Source organism: Aptenodytes patagonicus, chromosome 15 (genome assembly GCF_965638725.1).
Source record: "Aptenodytes patagonicus chromosome 15, bAptPat1.pri.cur, whole genome shotgun sequence".
NCBI lineage: Eukaryota > Metazoa > Chordata > Aves > Sphenisciformes > Spheniscidae > Aptenodytes > Aptenodytes patagonicus.
Window position 1 is genome coordinate 9102981 of NC_134963.1, and position 26612 is coordinate 9129592.

Below are 26612 nucleotides of genomic sequence, written 5' to 3' on the forward strand. Positions count from 1 at the left end.
TGCTGGAGTCTGGGAAAGAAACCCTGGCTGCCGCTCCGGTCCCCCATCCCACGGAGAGCCGGCACCGTGGCAGGTACACGTCCCGGCTGCCCCCGCAAGCATGTCACAGCAGCTCGAACTGCTTTTCGGAGCGGGTCGGTGCTTTCGTTTGCAGTCATGAGGGGAACACGTGCCCAGGCAGCCCAGGGCCAGCAGCGGGGCCGGGGGCTCACGGACCCCCCCATGCCCGGCTGGGCACCTGCCCACGCCGAGGGCAGGGACCCCACATTTCAGGGACTCGGGCTCCAAACCCTCCCAGGGGAGCTGAGGGGGCTGGAATTACGGTCTTTAAGTATTGTGCATTAAGCGCCTTCCCTGGCAACTGCTGTTTCCATGGAAAATGTTGACTCTGCCTCTTGGAGCTTTCTGCAGCGTTTCGCAGAGCCACGGCACTGCTTACAGCTTATTTTACACCGTGGACCGCAGCTCAGTCAGACCCATTGGTGGTGAATAAATCTGTATTTCATGCAATTAAACTCCCTGGCCGAAGCAGTGGCGGTGCGGCTTTGATTACTCTTTCTTTCCCGCGCATTGCTTTGCCCAATACAAAAGGTTAGTGGCTGCCTAAGGAGAGACTTTGCAGAAGCGGGTGGTGTTTTGCCGCGGGAGGCCGGAGGAAGCCAGTTAATCGGCGTCTGTTCCCCGCCAGGCAGCAGCGTGGGGAAGACAATGGGAAAGAGCCACAGCCTAATCAGGCGCTTTGAAATAGCCATATTTACTGATGACAATTGCAAAAATAAAGGCTTTTTACAGAGACCAAGCCAGAGCAACAAACTCAGCAGGAGCGAGTGAACTTCCCTGAACAAGTGACCTCTAGATAAAGAGACCAAATAGCAGCTCTGAAACGGCAAGATAAGGCCACCGAGTTTCAGCAGAAACCCAACTTTCAGAGAGTCGGTGCAGGCTCATTATTGCTTTCCCATAATGAGCCCGTTTGGGAGAGCGGCAGGCATTCAATCAGCCGCAGCTCCCTGGGGGGCTGATTTCGTGCTGCCGGCACAACTATAATTTCATGCCCAGAATTGCCCAAGTCCCACTTTTCCCCATTTTTTTGCAGACAGCGGATCAGGGGCAGCACTGGTCCCCGCCAGCCCGGACCCTCTTGCTGTGGATGAGCTGGTGGACAAGACGGTCGGCAGAGCCAGGGAGCTCGGGCACACCATGAGTTTGGCCGGCAGAGCTGGGGAGCTCGGGCATGCCACTGCCCTCAACCTGCTGCCGGCCGCAGAGGACAGCGCCGATCCAGCGGCGGAGGAGACGACGCTGCTGGTGCAGAGCCGCATCCTGCCAATGCCCACCGTCGCCCCCGACGCTGATACAAAACAAACTTTCCCTGTTAAGAAAAAGCCACCTACTCTAAAGCAAGTAAATACGGCAAGGAAGCACCCGAGGCCCAAGCCCACCCTGCCAGGGCCCCCCAGGGCTGCCTCCCCGGCCAGCCCACTGGGCTCCGGGCTCCCTGCTGCCTCCCAAGAGCTGCGTGCACCGGCAGAGGCAGCGGCCGGGGCAGGGGACGCAGAGCAGAGCCCTCCTGAGCTGCCCTGGGGGGGTCAGGCCACCACCAGCCACCCCGTGCTGCAGATCTCCCCATCCACCCTGCCACCAGCGGTCCCTGGGCCCTTCCCTGACGGCGCGGGTGATGCTGGTGAGGCTCCAACCGTGGCTCCCGCCAGCACCGCCTTTAACCGGACAAACGGCATGGAGAGCGAGGTGCACAGCTCCGCGTCGGAAGAGAGCCAAGAAACCACCACGTCCACCATCATCACCACCACCGTCATAACCACGGAGCCCACCCCGGGTAAGCCGCGCTGCCCTGACGGGGCCAGGGAACATGGGAATGGGGTTACAGCAGCTGATGGGGAACAGCTCTGTGTGCGGTGCCAGCAGCACCGCCTGGGTTTGTGGGGCTGCCTAAAACCTTCTGCACTTCAGCGGGGTCGGCCGCTGGAGCAGCGACCTGGGTGCTGGGTTTTAGGGCAGCGGGAGCACCCGGGCGCGGGAGGTGCTGGGTGAGCTGTTACCCCGGGGCAATCCCTGACACGCGTTCCCTCCAGTCCTCTGCAGCATGAGCTTCCATGACCCCGAGGGCTACATCGATTCCACGGACTACCCCCCGCTGCCCCTGCACAGCTACCTAGAGTGCACCTACAACGTCACCGTCTACACAGGCTATGGCGTTGAGCTCCAGGTGAGAAGCGTGTCGGTGGGGGGATGACCATGGCAAAGCACCCATGGCCTTGGGCACACCTACCCTGGGCATCTGCACTTGCTAAAAAAACCCCTTCCCAGGGAAAAACCGAGATTTTTCTTAGTCCGTGTAATAAATGAACTGTACAAGGGAATTACTACATCCTGAACGTCAGCAATGATCAAAGCGTTAAAATGCCATGCAATTAATATAACAACGAGACGCTGGCAGGCAATTTGCAAAAAAGGCACTCAGCCTTCATGGGAAGTGGCGAAGCAGCACTGCTGTCTCCAGCGCGGCCACCAGCCCTCTGCCCTCGCTGCCCTGCCTGCTGAGAGGTGTGCAGGCAGCCCCGAGGCATCTGGGTGGGCAGCACAAGTCCCCTCTCCAGCTAGCGCTTGCTTTGGAGGGGTTTTGACAAACGGCTCCTACACCAAAGCAGGGCCACGTCCCTGACAATTGCATGGTAAAAACCACACGGACAAGCAGGCATTTCGCAGCAAACCCTAGCAGCAGCAAATATGCATGCTGTGGCAGAGAGCCAGGGCTGAGTTTCTGCAGGAAGGCGCCCGTAAATGCTGTGAGCTGGCACGCACGGGAGCATGGAGCAGCAGGCATGGCCGGCATGGGTGCAGCACACTGGGTTTGCACAGCGCTGTGCAAACCCATCAGAGCGGGGAGTCTGGCCCAGGCAGACGTGCTTGGTCAGCTCTCCCCGAAATGCTGTGTCCCACAGCCTGGCAAGGCTGAGAGCAGGGCAGAGGCCCTGACACATTTCAAACACCATCAGTCTGCGGTCTCCATGCTCTGGTGTGTAATCCTTTCTTGTTCTTGCGTTTTCCCCATGTCGCCATTTGCATCCAATTAAAATCCATTAACTTTTAATCTGTGTAATTAAGAATGTGCATTAAAAAGAGTAATAGTTCCAGTGAGCTTGTTCCTGCCGTCCCCCTGGCGGGCATGAGGGGCTGACCTCCGCAGCGCGACTGCCGCTGTGGAAACAAGCCCCGGTGAGGAGGTTGCCCTGGGAGCCGGCAGAGCCAGGCAGCAGTGGCAGTGGCGCAGGGGTGAGCACTGGGATGTATGCACATCTCAGACACTTTTCCATGGCAGTAACTCTGTCTCCCCAAATCCGCAGGGTGCTAAAGACAGGCTGCTCCGCTGTAAATTCGCCTCCATCCATAATCCATCAGGTGACACCACTCCTGACCTCACTCCATTGTAAGCTGAGATTTTAATGGAGCATAAAATTAGCCTCTCCACCCCCCGAGCTTTGCATTTTGCTTTGCTGATGCTTCTGAGCTTTTCAGACAAATTAAATCACAACAGCGGGTCCGCACTGGCTGAGCACGGCCTCATCTGTAGCTGGCTGAGCACGCACCGTGCAGCTTGTCCGGCAACAGCCCCTGGGGTGCCCAAGATGCCCACAGGGGGCCAGGCAAGGCTGAGCCGCCCCGGCTGGGTGGACACTGGTGGGAGCTGGAGGAGGATGGGCCCTGGGGCTGCAGGCAGCGGTGCTGAGTGCCCCGAAGCTGCTGCCTGCAGCTGAGTGCAGCAAAAAGCTTGCTTGTGCCCTGCCCCACAGTGGGCAGCAGCTCAGCAGAGATTCAGGAGGAGGGAAGGGGTCTGCCGGTCCCTGCCCTGCCACCCCAGCCGCTGCAGGGCCCCTCCGCAGGTGCCCATGGAGGACGACTGATGTGCTCCAGCATGGCAGCATTGGTGAGTGCCTGACCTGCAGCTGCAGGCAGCAAGCTCTGCAGAAGGCTTTTTAACCATTTAGGCAGCAGCAGCGACATGATTTATGTGCCAAGGAAGCTAGAAATAGCATTCATGGCAAGCAAGACAACAGATTTATCCCCTCTCTTTAGTTCGCGCAGGGGATGTCACACACGATACATGCTGATGAGCCCACGGAGGAGACAGACAGTGCGGTGCAGAAACATTGTCCGTGTTTGCATGGAAACCTGATTTTAAAACGAGTCCACCCTGGACGTCATCCCTGACCAGTGGGGCTGGTGCAGAAAGCTCTGGTCCTGCAGCTGAGACGTTTCCCCACCATCACAAACAGGCTTTGCCATAAAGGCCCATGACTGGCTGCTCCCAACAAGCCTGCGAGACTGGCACGAAAGGCCAGCACCCGAGGGAGCTGAACCTGGAGGTGTCCCTGCACAAGCAGTTGCTGGCAGGAAGGGTGCAGCTGGCTGACATCCCAGCCCCCGGCAGCGTCCCAGCCCTTTGCCCCAGGGCTGGGGAAACGGGCACAGCACAGTGGAAGGGCCAGTAATCGTGGGGTTTGGGTTATCCCTAGCCCTTACCCCCCCTCCTAGGTGCCAGGACCCACGGCAATGCACAGGGAGATCGCAGGGCCCCAGGGATCACCCCAGCACCGTGCCTCAGTTTCCCTACCTGTAAACCAATACCAATGGCCTCATTCTGTGCCTCTCTGCGGCTTGTACTTTGAGGAGTAATTAGCACAGGCATGCTGGAAGGTGGCAGTCCTAATATTATTTCCTACCAGAAGGGCTGGGACTGGAGGTGGCAGGAGGAGGACTGGTGACGGCAGGGGTGGCAGCAGCTCTCAGGTTTGGAAGCAGAGTAAGGGAGGCACTAGCTGGACCAGCTGATGGACGGCAGGTACCACTGCTCACCCCCAGTGTGCCAGCCTGGCTGGGGGCAATGCCCGTGCCAAAGCCAGGAGGGACAGCCATTACCTCCCCGCTGCTCCCCCTTGTTTTGCCTGGTGCTGACGGACTCTCTTCCATTGCTTTTTAATTATTTCACATGTACAAGCACTGTGAGCTTCAGTGGCTCCGAGGCTAATTACATCGGGCAGGTGCTAGAGTAACGCAGTGCAACTTCCTCAGCTGCCTTGCCGTGATGTGGATAATTGGTTAACATTTAAGTGATTTGGATTTAATTCACAGCTCCTGTAATGGAGATGGGCAGGGGAGACCTTGCTGGGTGAGGAGGGGTTGAGGTCTTCTGCCAGGGTGGTGTGATACGGAAGTGAGTCACTGGGGATTCCTTTTTTCGTGTGGGTTTGCTGGGGCTGACCGCTGGAGGCCAGACTTGCTCAGGGATGCTGGTGTGGGAGAAGCCAGGCTGGGCTGGGGAGCAGAGCTGCGTAGGCACTGTGTTGCTCTGCGGTGGGGTGGCCTGGGGAGCTGGGGTGGATGGGCTCTGTGTGGAGCCCGGGCTGGTGCACTCCCCTGTCATGAGTGATGCATGGTCTCAGCTGGTCCCGCTGGAGGCTGGACATGAGGAAGCATGTCCTGGAGAGTGTGGGAGAAGGTTTCCCCCAGGATTCAGCGTGTGGCATGGGGAAGGTGGAGCACCCGAAGGTGAAGCACAGAGTTTTACCTCTGTGAATCTTGTTAAAGGCATCTGCAGGGGAAAAAAGAAGCCCCTGGGACAGGAAGGTGCTGACCCTGCATAGGGACCATGGGAGAGCCTGGTGGTGGCAGGAATGACTGTGCCCTAAAACAGAGACTGGGAGTGCAGAGCTCCTGCAGGCACTTAGAGCTGTTCAGGAGGCCACAAGGACCCTCTGCTTCCTTCCCTTGCACCCTTTAGAGTCAGACCCTCGCTCGCTGCTGAGGAAATATCCCTTCAGTGAGGAGCGGACGCAAAGCCTGGACATCAGGTGTGGTGTCAGGAAGGGCTGCCAGCAAACCTGCCTGATGCTGGGGGCTGCCCGGCGCCCTGTGAGAGCTCAGGGTCTCTGCTCTGCTCGCTGCCAGCAGCCCCCCATGCCCCTTGCAGCATCCCGGAGAGAGCTGTGCCTCAGCCTGCCTGCCCCCGTGCCAGTCGAGTCACACCATCACAGCCCTGGGAGCCACAGAGCAGCCAGTTCTCTGAATGCTTAGTTAAATTATATTTATTTTTAAAATTCTTGAATCTTCTTGGCAGGAAATAGAATTTCCCTAAAGAGATTTTCTAGTGGGTGAGCAAGGCTGGCAGGCTGAATCAAGGATCCCTCCTGTCTTCCCAACAGACTTTTTAGGAACTGACACTGGTGCGGTCTTTGATTAAAGTAAGAACTTGTCCTCCCCAGCCCCTGGCAGGAACTCACACATATGGTCCCTCTCGCAGCGGCTGACAGTCCCTGGCGCAAGGCCACTGCATCCGTCTGTACCTGCCAGTTACTCCAGAGCAGCTGAGGTCCTCTGAGAATGCCTGCCTACCTGGCACTGGCACGGGGAACTGCGGGTCCTTCGCAATGGCATCCCTGCTCCGGGCTCCTCTGAGCCTGGGTTTACAGAACGGGGAGGCTGACGGTGGAGCCGAGCGGTGCCCCGACCCCACGGCACCCTGCGAGGGGCCGGGGAGATGCTGCAACGTTCATCAGCTCCCTCTCTTCTGCAGAGCTCTGCCTGCTCGAGCTGCTCCTCTGAAACCCTTCCCCAGCGGCAGAGCTGGGGAGGGACAGCAAAGCAGCTCGGCTGCAATCAGCTGCTCGGATGGCACTCCTGAACGTTTCTCTTTCTAATTTGCCAGAGTGATTCGGTGCTAGGTAGCGTGTTTGATGCTAATCATCACTAGAGGAAGCTAGCTGGGGAGCAGGTTTGTCTTTGAGTAATTTCAGAACAAGATGTGTTAGAAACACCCTGGAAACGTCTTTGCAGTGATTCAGACCTGGCTTAGGAAGCAAAACTCTGCCCCAGTGGGAGCTGGGGGGACGTCATTAGCATTGTACGTAGCCCACTTAGCATCCCTGGATCCCATGCTCCAAATAATTCATCCCCAATAACATTTAATTTGTTCCATTTATTAATAATTAGATCTGAGCTGGCCCACCACACGCAATGTATGTGCATGCTGTGCTGGGGAGGCATGTTTTCAGGACAAAACCTGGAGAAGAAACAACCCAGGGCAGGTCGGGGTCCAGGGCACACACTTGACCCGTGTTTCTGATGTGCTGCATGGCACCCATGAGGACTGAGGACTGCTTTTCCCTGCAGCGAGGACCAGAGACTCTCTGCAGTGACCCAGCACCCTGCTGCAAAATAAGGCAAAATCAGCTCCTCCTGGGTTAAAAGCGTGGGCTGGGGTGAACCCTGGCACGCTCTGACCCAGCCTGGGGGCTGCTCAGCCCAGCCCCAGAGCAAGGACCGGGCTTTTCCAGGCACCATTCAGGGCTTAGAGACCTTTGGGGCAGGCAGGGAGTTACCTGATGGGGTTGGGGTGGTTTCCCCTGTGGAAATCTCACTTCTTCCAGCAGAAGGTCAGAGGACGCCAAGCACTGCAGGTGGCTCAGTGCGGATCCCCCCTGCAGTACCAGTGGCCCTCGGAGCCAGGCACATCTCCGCCTCGTGCTCTGGTTGGGGGGGACGGGCACAGTTGTGACAACAGCAACAAATCCTTCTAGTCACAACATTGTCGGGAGCACTTGCAATTACGGGCTAAGGCTGTGGTGTGTGCTAAATATAGAGCCCTGGTCCTCGCACACTTAAGGAAACAAGTGATCTGATGAGCATCTTTCTGCTGAAATATGAGCCCATTTATTAAGCTAAATGGACGTGAAATGCAAATGTAAGGTTACTTTTCAGCTATTTCCAAATAATAATTAAAGCCTTTTGGGACTGCTCATTAGACACATTTACCGTGTGACTCCCCATCCATTCCCCAGTGTGGATGAGGGATCCCGGGAAGGATGCCTGGTGCACGGGGTGGATGGTGAGCACCGAGCCCTACAAATGTACCCTGGTTTGGTTGCAGACCTGTGCCGAACAGCCCAGCCATGGCTGAGACCGGTGAGCCGTGGCCATGGCCATGCTCCATGCCATGGTGCCCCGAGATGCAGGTCTGCTCCCAGGCGGAGTTGGGGCTCCACCGCTCCCCTGACCAGCGATGTGTGGGACCCCTCCATCTTCCTCCTGTCTAACCCTCACTGCCTCTAACCACCTGCCTAAATCCCCAGTTTCAGCAGGGAACTAGACGTGGGTCAACTTGTGCTGCAAAGGAGCATCCAGCTTTGAAACACGTCTCAAGTGAGCGGCTCTAGCTGCCTGCGCCCGCTGTCCCAGGGGAGGGAGAAGGGGTCAGCTGTCATGGGGGTCCCTTGGGCTCATGCGGGGCACAGGCTGCTCCATCACAGCTGAACAAGCAGATCCTGTCCCCAGTGAACTGCCAGTGCTCAGAGCAGTGCAGAGGGAAAGCTGCGGCAGTGCAATGCTCTGCGGCTGCGGGTGCCGCGTGTATTTGGGGCTGGAATGCGACCGCTCGCCCAGCAACCCGCCGGGACCCCCACCTTCACCCCCACAGCTCACAGGTCTTTGCTCCCACCCAGGTGAAGAGCGTGAACCTGTCAGACGGGGAGGTGCTCTCCATCCGCGGGGTGGACGGCGATGCCCTGGTAGTCCTGGCCAACCAGACCCTGCTGGTGGAGGGCCAGGTGATCCGCAGCCCCACCAACACCATCTCTGTCTACTTCCGCACCTTCCAGGATGAGGTGGTGGGGACCTTCCAGCTCCACTACCAAGGTGGGTACCTTCCCAATGTGGGTGCGTGAGCAGGGGTGGGATGGGGCGTCAGTCCCTCAGGGCTCAGCCCCACTGGGCTGCAGGGGTGGAAGGATACCAGGCTCTGCCCCCGCAGACCAGCCGGGCTCCTGTTTCGCTGCGTGCCTGTGCTCAGAGCATTGGCTGGGGCGGGTCGAGCAGCAGCCTGTGTCGCGCCCTGGGCAGAGGGTTCAGTGCGCACCGATGTCCCGGATACCAGCACTGGCTGTGCTCCTCACACCCGCCTTGCCCCGTTTCTGTCCCCGTGCGGCGGCTCTTCCTACACAGACTCAGACTGCAAGTCTATTTTTTTCCTTGAAGAGCTATAAAAAAAAGATGAGTTCAAGCAAATTCTTTTTAAAATAGAAACTGGGTCTGGGCAAAAGCAGCAGGTGGAGAAGCAGCAGCGTGGTGGTTTGTCAGTGCTCTGCAGATGGCAGCCGGCAGCGAGGTCTGCCCATGGCACCGTGGGCACATCTAGCATGCCCCCAGTGCTCCCCCCGCCGACTGCAGGGTGGCTTGGAGCAGACAAGCCCTAAGCTCTGAAATATGTGTGCTTGTTCCAGTGTTTATGCTGAGCTGCAACTTTCCACGGAGACCTGACTTCGGAGACGTCACCGTGATGGATTTGCACTCGGGTGGAATTGCTCATTTTCACTGTCACCTGGGCTACGAGCTGCAGGGTCCCAGGGTGCTTACATGCATCAATGCATCGAGGCCGCACTGGAGCAGCCCAGAGCCAATCTGCTCAGGTACGCTCCGTGTTAGTTAGCCTCAGTGCTAAGAAAAACTGGGATCCCCAAAGAAAAAAAATTAGAGTTGCTTTCTTTGCGCCGTGAGTTGAATGTGGTCCTGGAAGAGAGTGAAAGCAATGCCCAGCTCTGCGCACAGTGCAGCCCGAGGTACTGCGGGTTTTCATGTCAGTGAGAGCAGAATCTGCCTCCTAATTAGGCAGGTAAGGGAAAGGAAATTATAGATTTTATGTGTATGTGTGAGCATGTATGTGTATACATAAAACAAAGCAAAGCCAAGCCAGGCAAGAGGTTCATGCATTAAAGACTGCTGAGAAGATCTGAGCAGGAATCAGCGGAGGGGTTTATCCCCTTTGCTGTGCAGAAGCCCTGGGTGCAAATGCCTGCCCGTACCCTTTGCCTTGCCCTGCCTCCTTGCCCGTCTCAACGGGGCTGTGCTCTCTGTCGGCAGCGCCCTGCGGCGGGACGGTCCACAACGCCACCATCGGCCGCGTACTCTCACCCAGCTACACGGGGAACCAGTCGAGCAGCATGTACTGTGTGTGGGCGATCGGGGCCCCTCCGGGCCAGAAGCTGCACCTGCACTTTGAGAAGCTCCTGCTGACCGAGAAGGACAGGTGAGGCTCTGGGAGCTGCTCGTGCACCCGGGTGCTACCGGCCAGTGGCGAGGTCTGCACTGAGCCTGTTTCCCTGCACCCCCGGGACTGCGGAGAGCTTTGCTCTGCCCAGGGTGAGGAGCGGGGAGCTTTGCTGGGCACTAAATATTCCAAGGCTTGGAAGCTCTCGGCTGGTCTCAGGTCCCCCACCTTGCATCTCCTGCCTTCCTGGTGCCCAGGCTGCAAGTGTCCTGGGAGGCAGCACCGACCCAAGCTCGGGGTGCAGCACGAAGGAGGCTGCCAGCCAGAGGATGGTGGGGATGGGGACAGAATAAGATCCTGGTGCAGAAGAAGAGGTTCCTGATTTAGGTGTTCAAGCGCTCAGGAGGCAAGACAGGTCTTTGAGCCAGAAGAGCTGCAAGAGGCAGGCGCAGAGCACCAGCACCTGCTATCCCGAGGCCCTGCGCTTAGTGCCAGGGGGTCTTGCTGGTTGACTGATCCCGCTAGCTGTGGGGTGATGCAGTGTGCTGTGTTCCCCGAATACCCAATGCCCAGCGCTGCTCATCACCACAGTGCAAGAAGCTGCAAATCCCCCACTATCCACATCCGTAACACAAAGCACACGCTTGTGGTGCTGATGCTTCTGTTTAAACAGCATTAACATTCAGCCTGGTAACAGGCAGTAAAGCAGGTTTATGGCTTGTAGTAACATCAAAGAATAAAGCCCCTGTTTATGACACAGTAAAAGAGACTTATCTGGTTGGTGAATTTTTGTTTGCACAATTTCTTTAAAATGCCATATTCCATGAACACCGGAGGAGGAGGAAGGGCTGGGTGATACTCCGGGGGGTATGTGGGGACACTTCTCCCATGTAACATGCCGTGTCCTCCCGTGCAGGATGGTGGTGTACAGCGGCGACACGAACCAGTCCGCTGTCCTCTACGACTCGCTGCGCGCCGACAGCGTGCCCTTCGAAGGGGTGATCAGCGATGGCTCCTCCATCAGGATCGACTTCCTCGCGGAGGAGCCCGCCGCCACCACGGCTTTCAACATACGCTTCGAAGGTGATGTGTTCTCATTTCGGTACCCCTGAGAGCAGCAGGCCGGCCTCAGCCAACGCTCCCAGGCCTCAGGACATTCAGGCAATTAACAGAGATACAGCTGTAGGAAGGGTCTCGGCTGCCACTGGCACTGGTAGACCCGGTGCTCCGCCGTGCCACTGACCCCATATCACTGCAGGCATGCAGGGCAACCCAAACCTTGCCTGGTGCTGCAATATCTTTGGGGAATACATTTGCCTAGCAAGAAATAGGAAAAGAAATAGTGAAATTGCATTTACTCTGACAGAAATGTTCGTTGGTGAGCTGAGTGTCCATGGGACACATCTCCTGTGCCTGCTGTGGGGCAGCCCGGGGCAATGGGTGCTGTGTCCAGGATGGGGCCCCTCCAAACCCGAGCTGAAAAGGCCATCAGTGCCATGGGAATCACACAGCCTGCGGTGACCACCACCACCAAAGTCCCAGTCCCTCAGTCTCCGTAGCGTGGAGCACACCAGCCGCAGGGACGGGGGCTGTCCTGGCTCCTGTCCTCGCTGCAGCACTTGCCCACCAGGCTGCCTTCCTCTGGACCCGCCAGTGGCTCCTTCAGGGACGGGGCGCTAGGCAAGCCCCAGGCAGCTCACACAGATTTGCTCCAGTTGTCATTTAAGGGCATCCTGCTGCCGGGATCAGTCCTGCGGGAGCCCCACGCCTCTGAGCAAGCTCAATAACGCCGAGTAATCCCAGGGTAGATTGCTCAGCAAATACAACAACTGGCAACACAGCGAGTGCGTTACTGATGCTGGTACGCAATGGAAGTGGGGTTTGGTTAAGCCTGCATGGCTTGGAACAGATAAACTGTTGTTAATCCTAATTGCCTGTAAAATACGCCATGGAAGAGGCCATACGTGCACAGCGGGGATGCAGGGATGGGTTTCTAGCTGGGGACAGTGGCAGAGCCCAGGGCTCATCTAGCAAACCCCCAGAGCTGAGGGTGTGAGGAGCAGGGGAAGGCAGCGCTCCCCCCAGCCAGCTCCATGCCCCTATGGCTAACGGGGGGTTTCTCTTCCAGCCTTCGAGCGGGGCCACTGCTATGAGCCCTACATCCAGAACGGGAACTTCACCACCTCCGACCCCACCTACAACCTGGGCACCACTGTGGAGTTCATGTGTGACCCCGGGCACTCCCTGGAGCAGGGCCCTGCCGTCATTGAGTGCGTCAACATGCGGGACCCATACTGGAACGACACAGAGCCGCTGTGCCGAGGTCAGTCCCTGTGCCGCGGGGCGATGCTGGGTGGTGGTCGCGAATACCCCCGGGACCCTGGCTGAGCCCTGCCTGCCTCTCGCTCCCGCAGCCATGTGCGGGGGGGAGCTGACCGCTGTGGTTGGGGTGATCCTGTCCCCCAACTGGCCGGAGCCCTACACGGAGGGGGAGGACTGCATCTGGAGGGTCCACGTTGGCGAGGAGAAGCGGCTTTTCCTGGACATCCAGCTGTGAGTAGCCCAGGACCTGCGTGTCTCTGCCCTGACAGTGCTCAGCCCACTCGCTGCAGTATCCCTGCTCCCCCCTGCCCCAGGGACCCGCACCATTTCCTTGTTGGAGCTTTCCTAATCCCCTATGATGTACTCGGCACGCAGGGGGAGGTCCAGGGCAGTACCAGTGCTGCTCCCTGAGTTCAAAGTGCTGATACACCATCCATTGCAGTAGTTAATTGCTCCCGAGACAGCTTCTGAACTCCTCCGGAGCAAAACTGCAGGGAGCGGTGCCACAGCAGCACACAGCCACATGCAGCTCAGAGTGACATGCAGCACCGTCACGAGCTGGTTCATACGGGGCTAAGAAAGCCTAGGGACATCCATGAGCTGGAAACCTCAGCTTAGTCTTTGGGCTGAATGTGATAGAGGGAGGGCGAGGGGCAGAGGGATGCTCTGCCATGTCTTCAGTGACATGGCTCAGAAAGCTGCGGGGAGCAGAGCAGAGCTGCCCAGCAAGCCCTGGCTGCACGTCCGGGCACGGGCAGGCACGGCAGCACTTGCTGCACATGCCAGGGGTCAGAGTGGTACATGATTCAATGCCAGGCTAGAAGCCCTTGGCATGATAATGCTGCCAATGCAAAGGGAATCTCCTTCAATGCTATTTTGGGTTTTCAAGAGGAGGGCGTGTTTCAAGTAGGGGCTTAGAGTCATAAAGATTTTAAAGCTTTCTGTAAAATCACAAGTCGGAGCTCCCAGTGCACCTCTCCCAGTTTTGTGGGTGCTTGGGCTGAGCAGAACTGGAGGCCAAGCAATTTGAAGTCATCAGACATAAATGTCACTGAGAAAATCCTGTTTGACAGAGAGCAGAGATTTACTACAAATGTCAGCTTGCCATGGGGATTAGCTGGGCGCCTTCCAAGAACATTCTTAATCAAACCTTTGGGGTTCAGCTCAGGCATCTCCAAACAAGGCTGAATTAGATGGGCTGATGTGCAGGGCAGGGGTCCCACAGTGACCAAGCATGCCCTGGGCCCACAGGTATTGTGCACGCACAGCCGGCTGGATCCTGCCCGTGTGCAGGAGTCCAGGCTTCGCTGGGAAATCTACTTCAGCCTCAAACCTGATGGAGACTCCTCCTGCGGGGCCGGGAGCATTCTGGTGCTCTCCCCCTGCCCCTCTCCCCCATGGGGAAGGGGAGGACGTGGTGTCCCTGCCCCAACCCTTTGCTGCCCCAGCCCCTCCTGCGCTGCCCGGTAGCAGAGCGCTGGGTGCTGGCTGTGCTCCCCAGCACTGGTGAGCCTTGCTGGCACGCAGGATGAGGCAGGGCAGCAAGCAGGGGAAGGCGATGTCTGTGCCCATCCTTGGGGCTGATCCGATCGGTTCACCCGTGCGACCGCTACCAGCACGGAGCAGCCAGCCAGCGGCGGGGCTGCAGGGGCTGCAGAGGCAAGAGAAACAGCCTGGCAGCGGGGCTGGCAGCCCCAGCTGCCGGGACTGGAGGCGGCGGAGCGATGTTTTCCCCGGGGATGGGCATCCACCGCCTGCCCTTTGCTGGCGAGCGAGGAGAGAGCCCCTTATCCCCTCCCGCGCAAGAGGCAGCCCCATCCCTGCTGCAACCGGGGTGGATGGAGGCTGCCGCCAGTTCTGGCCCTGGCACTGGAGCAGGGTTTGCTGCCTGCCCTGCCTGCCCGGCAGGATCCCAGACATCCCCGGCGGAGCAGCTCCGGCTCGCCGCGCCATCCGCGGGCCGCCACTGCTCTCTGCTGGCCGCGGGGGACGAGCGCGGGGACCGGGGCGCTCGGCCGGGGCGGGCCGCTCCCGCCCGCCGGGGCCGCTTCCCGAGGCGCACCGGCTGCCGGTGCTGCGGAGGGAGAGCCCCGTGGGAGGGACCGGCCTCGGGGGTCCGTCCCGCCGCCTCCCAAGAGCTGCAGCAAGAAGGGCCGCCGCGGTGGTCCCGGCCTTTTCCACGCCGCGGGGGCAGGGTCCGGTGAAACTGGTGTCACCCCATCACGGGGCTTTGGGCCACCCCTGTCCCAGGGAACCGCCGGCACCTCCCCGGCCTTCGGGGTGGTGGGCGAGGGCTCGGTCCCTCCTGAGCCACCCAGAGCTCTCAGCGGGCAGGATGGAGCTGGGGTGAGTTATGGGGTTGCCGTTTGAAAACCGGCACTGCTGACCCACTCGGGACAGGCCAGCACCACAGCGCTTGCCCAGCCTGCCTGGGGCTGGGGCTAGGACAGGGATGGGGATGGGCCACAAGGCAGGTTTGCTGCACTGCAGTGCTGGGGCAGGCGGTCGCCTCACTGCCCCTTGAGCCTGACACCGTTGTGTCCTGCCTGGGCTCCCTGCTCAAGCTGCTGTCTAACCAAGCTCTCCTTTCCAGCCTGAACCTCACCAACAGCGACATCCTCACCATTTATGACGGGGACGAGCTCACTGCCCGCATCCTGGGGCAGTATGTTGGCAGCAGCGGTCCCCAGAAGCTCTACTCTTCCAGCCCTGACCTCACCATCCAGTTCCACTCAGACCCTGCTGGGCTCATCTTTGGGAAGGGGCAAGGATTCATCATGAACTACATAGGTAGGGAGAGCCGGGTGCTGGGTGCGTCCCCTGCCCTGCCAGCACAGTGCAGGTGGGGACCGTGACACGCAGCTGGACCAGGTTGTCCAGGTGCTGGATTTGGAAGCAGAGAGAATTGCTGTAACACCAGCACTCCTCTCCACATCCCACCGAGCTCCTGCAGAAACCCCCAGCCCTGCTGCAGGTTGCTGGGTCAGTCAGTTCTGGGGTGTCCCTGTATTTCTCCCCTCTTCCAGGCTGGTTCTGCAGGAGCGCAGTGGCATTTTTGGTCCCTGTTAGCACTCGTCTGGCCCAGTGCAACTGCAGAGCAGAACAGGGAGAGAAAAATGGCTGGAATTAAGAGTGCAGGATCCACACACACACACACTCTGTCAGGCATGAAGCTGATGGCACTGCAGTGAGCTGTCCTCCTAGGAGAGGTCGCTAAACCCAGTCCCCATGTAGGCTCCTGAGATGGCTGTTCCCAGCTCACAGCTCCTTGCTCCAGAGAGGCTTAGACTACATCTGGAGATGTCTATTCGCATTGTCCTTCAGTGCAGCCATGTCTGCCAGACTGGGGTGGCTGATGCCCAAGGAAGGGACAAGGACTGGGAAGGGCACTCCTTCCCCATGGCTGCCTGCGGTCTCGCTGCCTGCCTCTCCCCTCACCTGTCTTCCCCTGGCAGACTTCTTCCAAGCGTGTTTTCTTTCCACTGCTGAGAGCTCTGGTTACGACAGAGAGCAAGCTGCAATGCAGATCACCTGCGAGGCTGCAGGTCCCCTCCTCGGTGCACTGCAGCACAGGAGGCCGGGCTCAGCTGTGGGCACAGCGCTCGGCAGGCATGGGCATGAGGCTGGGGAGAGCAGGGCAGAAACCCCTCATTGGAGCAAACCAGCCGTGCCGTGACCGCGGCATCTGCTCCACTCCTCTCCTGCGCCTGCAGCCAGAGCTGAGCCCAGCAAAGACACTGCCCTGTTTTCATCAGCAGAGCCCTCTACCTGCTTTTAGGGTCAGGGCTGGGAAGGCTTCAAAGAGTCCCCCTTACCCACTGCTACCCCGCTGCCCCTTCCCTCTGCCCAGGGGATGCCACCTGCGGACCAGGCTGCCAGCTGTGGCCGTGCCATTTGCAGTGCATGGGGCTGGAGAGCTCTCAGGGAGGGACAGGCACTCGGTGAAGAGCTGTGTGTCCGTGTGCAGCGGCTCTGAGGAGGGCTGTGCCGCAGGGTCTCTCCTGGTGGGTGACAGCCAGCATGTCTCTTGGCTGCAGAGGTGTCCCGCAATGACTCCTGCTCCGACCTGCCCGAGATCCAGAATGGCTGGAAGACCACGTCGCACACGGAACTGGTGAGAGGGGCCAAGATCACCTACCAGTGCGACCCAGGCTACGACATCGTGGGGAGCGACACCCTCACCTGCCAGTGGGACCTCAGCTGGAGCAGCGATCCCCCCTTCTGCGAAAAGAGTAAGTGCCCCAAGCAGGGTGCTGCTGTCCCCACCGCATCCCCATGATCCACACCACTTTGTAACGGCTGCTGGTCCCCGCTGCCGTGCTGGGTCTGCCCACTCAGGCAGCCTCTTTTCCCCAGTTATGTACTGCACGGACCCAGGGGAGGTGGAGCACTCAACCCGCCTCATCTCAGACCCAGTGCTGCTGGTGGGGACCACCATTCAGTACACGTGCAACCCTGGCTTCGTGCTGGAGGGCAGCTCGCTGCTGACCTGCTACAGCCGTGAGACGGGGACACCCATCTGGACCTCACGGCTCCCACACTGCGTCTGTAAGTTCGGGCAGTTTCTCCTGCTCTCCCGCAGCTCGGCTCCTCTGCTCAGGGGGTCCCAGGAAGCCCTTTCCTGCGGCCGAGACCTTCCCCAGCCGTATGGGGTGGTGCAGAGCTTTGAGCTACCTGAACGCGGGATGGGGTGAGATCTTGGGTGCTTCCCCACTGCCTCCCAGGCTCCTTTTCTCCCTCAGCAGCCTAAGCCCTGGGGCTCACCCTGAGATGTGTTTCCTTTCAGCCGAGGAGTCGCTGGCCTGCGATAATCCAGGACTGCCGGAAAACGGCTACCAAATACTTTATAAGCGCCTGTACTTGCCAGGAGAGTCCCTGACCTTCATGTGCTATGAGGGCTTTGAACTCATGGGGGAGGTTACCATCAAATGCATCCTGGGCCAGCCATCCCACTGGAGCGGACCCCTGCCCATCTGCAAAGGTAACGGCGGGGGGTGGCTGGGGGGCGCAGGGACAGCCAACCCCTCGGTCCCCAACCTGGGACAGCCTGGGGACCTCCGTCTGGCTGCAGACCCCCAGTGGCTCTCTAACTGGGAGCTAAACTCATCAGAAACCTGGGTGCTTTTCTGGATTTGTGCTGAGCAAGCTCTGCTGCCCCAAGGAGGGGGAGAAAACCCTCTGGCCACCGTGCTGGCGGTATGGGGTGTTGAGGGGTGGGCCTGGCTGCTCGCTTGCTTTTCTTACTTTGTTGCTTCCCATAGCGGTTTGCCCAGGCTCAGCAGGGATGCTCTCCTTGGGCACCTGCTGAGATGGGAGAGGTCAGCCCCAGGAAACCCTTTAGGCATAACCGTAAATAAGGTCTGGGTTTAGTGCGCTCTCTGGGCACAGGAGGACCCTCCCGTTGGCACTAAGCTGCAGGGTTGAATTGTTCTTAATTACTACTTAATGAGAATAAGTGGAGACCTTGTTTCTTGGTCTGCGAAGCTCTCTGGAGGGTACCACCGCCCCGAGGAGAGCTGTCCTGCTGGTGTCTTGCTTGCCCAGTCCGCTCAGTCCCGTGCATGCGCTTACAGAGACTGAGAGCTTATTAAAAACTGAAAGTTTGCAGCATGGCTTGAGACCAAATCGGGTAGGGAGGCCCTGGGCCTGGGCTCCCCACACAGCAAACAGCTGCCAGCACTCAGTCAAACCCAGTTACGTACCAGTAACTCTCCATTTCTCTTCCAGTGAATCAAGACAGCTTTGAACATGCTCTGGAAGGTGAGTGACATGCATTTGCTGGATGAGCCCTGCGCAGGGCCCTCAGCCAGAGCCTGCATGGAGCCCAAGAGGAGGGAGGGGAGAAGCAGAGGCAGAGAGGGCATCACAAGGTGCTTGCAAATGCCAACATAATAGATCTTGTCCTTTTAGTAGCAGAAGCTGCTGCAGAGACGTCGCTCGAGGGGGGAAATATGGCCTTAGCCATATTCATCCCGGTGCTGATCATCTCCTTGCTGCTGGGAGGAGCGTACATCTATCTCACAAGGTGGGGCGTGCAGTTGGGCTGGGGGGCCGGCGGCAGAGCCCCGTGGGGATGTGGCCAAGGCTGGCTCAGCATCGCCGCGCCCTCGCCGGCCACACGCCCCGGGCACGGTCCTGGGGAGCCGGGCACCAAGCTCCCACTCCGGGGTCCCTGGGGCGCTGGCGGGGAGCCGGCATGGGGGGGGATGTGGGAGGATGCTTTGTTCTGGGGTCCTGCTGTGCAGCGCAGTGACTCTTGCGTCTCCCCCCAGGTGTCGGTACTACTCCAGCCTCCGCCTGCCCCTCATGTACTCCCACCCCTACAGCCAGATCACGGTAGAAACGGAGTTCGACAACCCGATTTATGAGACAGGGGTGAGTCCTGCTGCACCCGTTCCTCTCTGGGGACCATCCCGATGGGGAAGCACGGGTTTTGCTGGGCGTGCAGCAATAGGATGAGTGCAGCCATCCTGATGCGGGAGCGCTGAGGGCAGGAGGCTCCATCCTTGTCGGTCGCTCCCGAGGGGCCAGGTGGGCTCCAGTAGGCAGGAGGAGGCAGAGGGGGCTGCAGGGTCCCGGTCCCGGCAGGGGGGGCACCGCTTCCCTGGGAGCAAAATGACACCCGGGGCCTCTCTTGCCACCTGGGAACAGGGAGATTATCCTGAAACACAGCTGCTGCCCTCAACTGGCTTTTCCTTCTTTTCAGGAAACAAGAGAATATGAAGTTTCAATATAAGGACAGCGGTAAGAGAGTCTCCGGCTGCGAACTTAATGTGCTCTCATAGAACTTCCTCAGTAACTAATCCAGAGACCACGTGGAGTTTGGTTGGACCCCTGGACCTGCTGTTGTCTTTCCTTTTGCCTCTTTATTGAAGATTTTACTGTTTTCTTCACTGTATTTATTCTATTTAAACTGCGATAGGTGTGCTGCAGAGCCCCAGGCGCAGGCAGCAGCGGGAGCCAGGGCAGAGCCGGATCCCGGCGAGGCCAGGGTGGCGCGGGGGCACCTGCTGTCCCCCCCCCGCACGGCGGTGCATCCCCCAGCACTGCCCACACCCACACAGGGGGATTTTTGCAGTTCTGATGTTGTTAAAAATTAAAAATGTCTCCATTGCAAGAGCCTGCAGTTGATTGCTGGGAGCTGAGGTAGGCGCAGGGTTTGCCGCAGGGTCCCACCGGCACTGCCAGCCCTTCTCGTCCCACAGCTCCCGGCTCCCCTTGCCCCGAGCAGAAGCTGCAGCTGGGGGCTTGTGGGCTTGTGTGCCACCACCGCAGGGACCGTCCTCGCTGTGGGGAAGTGGAGCGCGGCTCAGGAAAGCTGCCAGCCGGCGCGGAGCCCTGCTTGCCGTGCTGGGGAGCCGGGGACGGCTTGGCATGCACGAGGTACATGCTGCTTTCTTTTCCCACTTTGCTTTGGATGCTAGAGAGGCAGCGGGCCAGGACTCACAGCTCTATGGAGAAGCATTAACCAGGGACCCCCCAGCAGCCCACTGCCTGGGAGCCGCAGGAAGCCTCCCTGGGCACCGGGAGCGGAGCAGTCAGCACCCCTCTGCTCACACCAGTTGTTCCACATTAGTAACACTTACCGTGACCCTTGCCAGGAAAACCTCCGTCCTGCTGACGGGACCCTTGCCCCCCGGTAGCATCTCAGGGTAAGCAGGACGGACTGGGCTCCCTGCCACCGCTCCCGCTGGCTGCCGAGCTCCCCTTCGCTGCAGGAGGGTCTGCTGCCTGCCCCAGTGTGCGGGCAGCCATGCCGGCACAGCACCAGGCAGAGATCGGGGCAGCGCAGCCCACCCGGTGCCTCCCACCCAGACCCCCACGGGTCTGCAGCTCCCACCCAAAGCCCCCAGGGTTGGCACCTTGCTGGGGCTCCCAGCTGGATGGGAGATGGAGAGGGGCAGGGGATGAAGGTGGAGGTTTACTGGGGAAGGAAAGGCAGGGAGGCAGCGTGGCTGGGCTCCGGCATGGGAGACCAGCTTGGGGGGAGCAGAACAGGCAGAAATCAGCCCATCAGAGCTGGTCCCACCGCAGGCAAATCCCGGTTTGAGCCTCAGCATCCCCCGTGCTCCTTTGCTGCCTTCACCCCTGCCAGAGCCAGACACAGGCGGGGCTGCTCCCCCTCCCACGCTGCCGGCCCCGCAGCCAGGCCCTGGGGAAGGCAGCAAAGCTGCCGACGTGTCCTTGGCTGCTGGTGTCTTTCTTTTGTCCTTGTAGAACGGCAATTGTAACCACGGGAAGCTGGTTTAGTTTCAGGATGGTTAGTGCATCTCTGCAGTGTACAGCTGAGACTTAGTTTTTTTTCCTTTAAAAACAATGAATGTGTGTTTGTAATTTGTAAAGGTTAAAAAAAAAAGAAAAAAAAAGAAAAAAAATGTGCCAAAAATGTACTAAGCATTTCATTTCCCTTCATATATGTCTGTTTTTATAAGAACAATGTGAAAATTGCTGGGATTAAATATTTTTGAACATGATAAAGTACTTCCGTGGGAAGCTCTAACGTTCAGTATAACCTCAATACAAATTGTTCTGTATTTTTAAATGTCTGAAGTAAGTTTGCAGAGACTTGGACCGCAGGTCTGGCCTGCTGCACAGGCACAGGGGCTGCAGCGGTGCAAGCGAGGGTCAGCACTGAGCATATCATACACCTTGCTGCGGGACGGTGGCCCAATGCCTCTGGCTCGGCTCTGAGCACAGTTTCCAGGGGCCAGATCCTGCCCTGGTGCAGCCCCATGGTGTCCCCCTGCTCCCGTGGGATGGAGCCAGCAAACCCTGCCAGGACACAGGGTGAGCTGGCACAGCCCTGCAGACATCTCTCCTCCACAGGGTGCTCTACAGGAGCCAGCGCCGGTTCCTCCCGCACCCTGCCGAACCCAGCTTCACCCCTTCCCCGAGCATTGTCTGTGCCAGCCCAGCCACAGCGATGCTTCGTGGGGTGGGTGGGGGTCTGGGTCCTGCCCCGAGGCACTGGGACCCCGCTGGAGACCTGTGGCCATGTCATGGAGGATGTGCAGGTTTGGGGGAGCCCCGCTGGCACAGCCTTGCAGGGCAGGGGGCCTTTGGGGACACATCCTGCCCGTGCCCTGCTCGCCCTGCAGCACAGGTTGCCTGACGACCCATGGCCATCACCCGATAGCTCCCACGGGACATGTGCCAGCTGGGGCAGGGCAGCTCCCCGAAACCACAGGGAGAACATGGGGGGGGACGGACTGCCTTGCCTGCCCCCCATACGGCTCCGCACCAGCTGCATCCTGCACTGCTGCAATGCACAGCAGACGGACACGGCTCGGCTCAGGGAAGATCTTGGGGTTGGTTGGGAAAAATCCCGCCACTGCTCCTTGGGAGCCTCTCCGGCCTGAGATGCTCTGGCGGGGGTTTGTCTCTGCCTCCTGCCCCCCACCTGCAGGAGGTTTCCCCCTGAGCAGCCCTCCGGCAGCCAGCCAGGCCCTGCCACATCCCTGGGGAGTATAAAAAGCATCAGGAGCACGCAGGGCAGGGTCCTGCCTAGGGGCACCCCGGGTGCCTGTGAGATGGCCCTGAGCACAGCCCCGCTCCGGGATCATGGTGGTGGGATGGCGGGTGTCACTACCTCACCAAGGAATGGGACCAGGGCAGGTGACACGCTGCTGGCACTGGGAAAACCCAGGGTAAATACCGTTTCCCGACGCCTGCCGAGTCCCAGGTTTCCCTGGTAGTGGCAATGGCCAGCGGGGAGGAACAGGGACACACAGCCCACCCAACGCCCTGAGAAATGCCCTCTCCCAGGGCATCCGCTGCCCTGCCAGGAAACCTGGGGCCTCCTGTGCATCCCTGCACCTCCACACACGAAACAATAAAATAATCCTGCACTCTGAAAATGTGCTTTTAAAAAAAGGTTATGATGTGATATAAGATAATAGCTTCGTTTAGCAGCTGTCAGGCTAATGCACAGGGGGGCGAAGGAGCCAAGGCTCTGATGCGGAGCATTCCCGGGGGAGGAAGCTTGGGTTATTTTTGGACAGAGATTGCAAGAGAATTAAAATGAAGGGGGAAAAAAAATCTTGAGGCTGCTGTTCCTCCTCGGTGACGTAAAGCAGGAGCCAATCTCTGGCCTCACGCTTTGTGCCACGGATTAAGCTTTGTCTGGGTGTAGCAGCCACAGCCATTACCCGCCTCTCCCCTGCGGCGGGCACGAGCAGGAGGACGCAGCGTGCTCGTCCCCCAGCAGTCACGTAGCCAAGGGACCCCCGCACCCACCCACACAAGCTCAGAGATGGAGCAGCAGGGCCCCCTCGCCGCCTTTCCAGCCACGTCACAGGACGGAGAGGCAGAGCATCCCTGCCCAACCCCAGGGATGCTCTGCCCCGGTGCTGGGGCTCGCACTCCCCAGCAGGATTTCACGCGGCCGTTCACTGGCCACATTCCTGCACCTTCCCCCATCGCAGGGTTATTTCTCAGCAGGAGTCAAAAGCGGTTTGGGGGGAGCCATGCCGAGGATGGAGGACTGGGGCAGTGGCCAGTCCCCAGCCCCCCGGCTCTGCTAAGGGCTTTGCTCAGCGCTGGGAGGCAGGAACCAGATGCGGGGTGCCCACGGTCACTCATGTCAGCGGTGACAGAGCCCTGGGGGCCAGCGCTGGCACCCTTCAGTGCAGAGCCAGGAAACAGCAGCAGGGTGGGATATGATTAAGAGCAGAGAGCAGGGGGCTCAGGGCTGGGCTGGCAGAGGGGGCTGGCAGCTGGCAGCAGAGCAGCACCCAGAGGCAGAAATGCTGAGGGAGGGATGCAGGGCCAAGTGATAAAGCCATGCTCAGAGGATCCTGCGCATTGCTTGGGCACGAGCTGGTCTGGTGGGGACTCAGGGAACAGGAGCCTGCACTGTGTGGGTCTCCGTAGCTTGGGGAGCACAGGGAGGGCCCCTCCAGGAGCACTGTCCCAGCTCCAGACTAAACGCTCTGGGAAATCCTGGCCCTGGCAGAACACAAGCACAGTTTTGGCTGCAGCCACGTCCTGGCAGCAGCTCAGGGGAGGACACTGGGCAGCGCCTGCCCCAGGAGTACATCTTGGGAAAAGGGAGAAGGAACCACTGGAGCCAGGAGGCTGCCATGCAGACAGGGCTCCTGCCGGGGTGTCGCTGGCAGAGCCATGCTAAGCGCATCCCAGGGCTGTTCTCAGCCCTTCTGCTGTGGGACGGTTCCTGTGCCTGCTCTTGCTGCCCGCTTGGCCCCTGCCAGACCCTTGCTGTCCCTTTCTCAAGCCCAGTGACCCTTCCTGGTGCCCGGGTGCTGGCAGTGGGGCTGGGCTCACACCTCCATCCTGCAGCCGCCCCATGGCTGTAGGCACCAGTGAGGCGGGGGCTGCGAGGGCTGCAGAGGCAGGGCTGCGGGGTGGGTGCTCCCCGCAGGCTGGGGTCGTGCCTGCAGTGCTCCAGGGGCTCCCAGCTGAGCCATCCCAGCCCCAGGACCTGCCCGCCTGACTCACAGGAATGACATCTCCCCCACCCCCACCCCCACCCCCCCCAAGCTCGCCAGTCTGGGTGAATCACCCAGGCCAAATGAGAGGAGAGGAGTTGATAGGGCGGAGGAGGGACCTGCAGAGCACAAATCCAAGAGGAGGCTGGCAGCAGGATTAACCCTCGCAGCATCCCTGCCAGCCCCTCAGAAGAGCACAGGGCAGAGGCATCAGGTCCCTGCACCCTCAGCATGGGGCAGGCACGGGTGGTGCAGGACATGTTGCAAGAAACCTCTGTGCTGCATGCTGTGGGCTTAGTATTATCGGGGAAATGCACACCAGGGAGTCAGGATGAGATCCCAGTCCTTCAGATCAGGAGAGGGTGCAGTGTTGAGAAGGGGGTTGCTGCACTGGAGGGTGAAGAGCACCAGGCGACATCCTAAAGGCAGAGGAAAGAGAGGGGCAGCTCGTCTCACAGAGAAGAGACGAGCAGCAGAGCTGAGGAGCAGGGCCTGAAGGGGCCCAACAGGGAGCAGAGAGCAGAAGGCAGACAGAGGGGAGAAAGAATGAGAGTCCAGAGCCCAGCGCCGAGAGCCAGCAGACTCTGTGACTGCCGACAGAAGGATGCGCTGTCTGCCAAGAGCAGGCAGGAGGTGCAGGCTGAGGCTGAGAGGGGTCTGGGAAAGAGCAGGAAGGAATAAACTCACCCTCCTTTCACCCTGCAACACTCAATGCTGCCAGGGCCCTGCAGGAGCAAACTGAAGTGGGGGCTGGCATGGGGAATGTGCTTGTGGGAGCACAGGGGAACAGCAGGAACAGACAGGAGGCAAAAATGTGCCAGGACAGAAAACAAGGTGCAGCTTAGGTTTGCAGTAGCCGGGGATGAGGTTGCTCCGAGCAAGCACACACACCTGAGGGGCTGAGCAGACCAGCCCTTATTTCACTTCTAAAACCCAGCTTGAGCCGTGACGGGGGGAGGACACGCAGGCTGGCTACCTGCAGCGCACAGGCACCGGATGGCATAACCTGTGAAACAAGGCAGGGCTTCCCCCGCGCTGGGAGCGGTGACATGTGTCCCACGCAGCTCCACGTGGCACTCTGCCACAAGGCACGGCAGCACTGCCAGGGCTCTGCCTGCACCCGGGCTCTGCCTTGCAGCCAGCTCGGCCCAGCAGCTTACTGGGCACCAGGGGGAACGGTGGAGTGAGGTCTGGACGACTGGGGCTCCTGGGTCCCCTGGATTTGACAGTATTCGCTTAGGTGAATGGGAAATGGGTTGGGAGGAAAAAAGCAAGGAAGCAGGAAGCAGAAAGGCTCACGACAAACTGTTTCTCCACCAGCACTTAAGAGTTGTTAAGGGACACCCTAAATTGCTAAAAATTTTACTTCCTCCACAGCCAACCTGCAAAGCTGGTCTCCTCTTTTCCATAGGGCCAAAGCCTGGACGTATGCAAGGTCAGCTTAGAAAGGGAACTTTTTGTCAACCCCCTTGGGCTGGCTGAACTATTTGGAGCCAAGTGTGTGCGGGGAGGCTGCACTTACAGTCTGTCTGCTCCAAGTGCTGAGCTGCTGCTGATAGACACAGCCGTGGTCTGCTGGGGCTCTGCAGCTCCTGCATCCGCTGCCTACGGGCTCTCAAAGGGAACTCCCAGGAGCTGAAGCTGCCACGACCCAGGAACCTCAGCCCCACCACTGCCCACAGCTGAGGGAAGAAGCGCCTCGGAGCAGCGGGAATGGGAACAGGAGACGCCAGCAGACAGGTTGTCATTTACCAACTGAGGGACCCTTCTAACTGGAGGGGCAGGAACTGGCTGTGAGCGTGGGGGCGGCTCACACACTTCTGCCATCCCCTGGGAATGCCCACACCCCTGGGGGCTGCCTCCCCAGGCATCTGCATCCATGGTGCTGCATCCCAGGTGCGCCCAACCCCCCAGGCCAGCATCTCCTGCATCCTGGCAGCCAGCACTCCTGGGAACAGCCTCCCCTCGCCCCAGGTGCTGCAGCACACCCTCACATCCTTGCTGAGGCGTCCCTGGCTGCCTGCATCTCAGGCATTGCCTCCCTGGGCGCTCCTGTCCCCTGCATACGAGACACATGCATCCTTGGGGACCGGCAACCCCTGCAACCTGGTTGCTGCATCCCCAGGTGCCTGTACCCCTGCAGCCAGTATTCCCTGCGTCCCTGGGTGCCTGCATCCCTAGAGCCAGCATCCCGCACATCCCAACCGCTGCATCCCTAATGGTCTGTGTCCCTGGACCCAGTATCCTGTCTCCTGGGTCCCTGCATCCCTGCGTGCTCCCACCCCTGGGGCCAGTATCCCCGGGGCCAGCATCCCCTGGATCCTGACTGCTGCAGCCCCCAGTGCCTATATCCTTAGAGGCAGCATCTCCTGCATGTCCTTCTGCATCCCCCCCCCCCGATGCCTCTGCACCTCCTGCATCCCAGCTGCTGACGCCTGTGTCCCCAGGGCGCGTGTCCCCGCGTCCCAGGGCGCCCGCAGCCGGGATGGACGCTCCCTCGGGGACCTGCACCCCCGCCTCCCAGCCGCTCCGTCCCCAGGACCCCCACCCGGATGCCGCAGCCCCGCTGCTCCCGCCCGCCCCGCCCGGCCGCCGGCTGCGCCGTGCGGGGGCGCGACGCGCCGCCCCGAGGCCGCGGCGAGGGGCGGGCGCGGGGGCGGGGGCCGGCCCGCAGCGGAGGGCGGGCGGGCGGGCGGTGCCTCGCCCGGGGCCCGCAGGCTGCCGCCCCGGCGCGGTCCCGGCGGGGGCGGCGCGGGCCCCTCCTGCCCGGGCTGCTGGGAGTTGTG

General features: G+C 59.9%; 1 protein-coding gene across 1 annotated transcript; it reads left to right on the top strand.

Annotated features, from left to right (window-relative positions):
* Nucleotides 1–1133: 1133 nt before the first annotated feature.
* Nucleotides 1134–20921, top strand: SEZ6L (seizure related 6 homolog like). The gene is made up of 16 exons (XM_076352884.1): nt 1134–1837; nt 2094–2227; nt 8517–8709; nt 9294–9479; nt 9931–10096; nt 10974–11140; nt 12186–12380; nt 12472–12610; nt 14973–15169; nt 16417–16611; nt 16736–16927; nt 17166–17360; nt 18107–18139; nt 18290–18404; nt 18652–18754; nt 19086–20921. The coding sequence occupies exons 1-16, from the start codon at nt 1201–1203 to the stop codon at nt 19113–19115; spliced, it is 2877 nt and encodes a 958-aa protein (XP_076208999.1). The 5' UTR covers nt 1134–1200; the 3' UTR covers nt 19116–20921.
* The last annotated feature ends 5691 nt before the right edge of the window (nt 20922–26612 follow it).

What these genes read in the sequence shown, in the direction of transcription:
- SEZ6L (XM_076352884.1), top strand. Translation starts at nt 1,201, where the DNA reads ATGAGTTTGGCCGGCAGAGCTGGGGAGCTCGGGCATGCCACTGCCCTC. An exon ending in ATTCATCATGAACTACATAG is followed by an intron (nt 15,170 to 16,416) that starts GTAGGGAGAGCC and finishes TCTTGGCTGCAG; the next exon opens with AGGTGTCCCGCAATGACTCC. An exon ending in ACGGCTCCCACACTGCGTCT is followed by an intron (nt 16,928 to 17,165) that starts GTAAGTTCGGGC and finishes GTTTCCTTTCAG; the next exon opens with CCGAGGAGTCGCTGGCCTGC.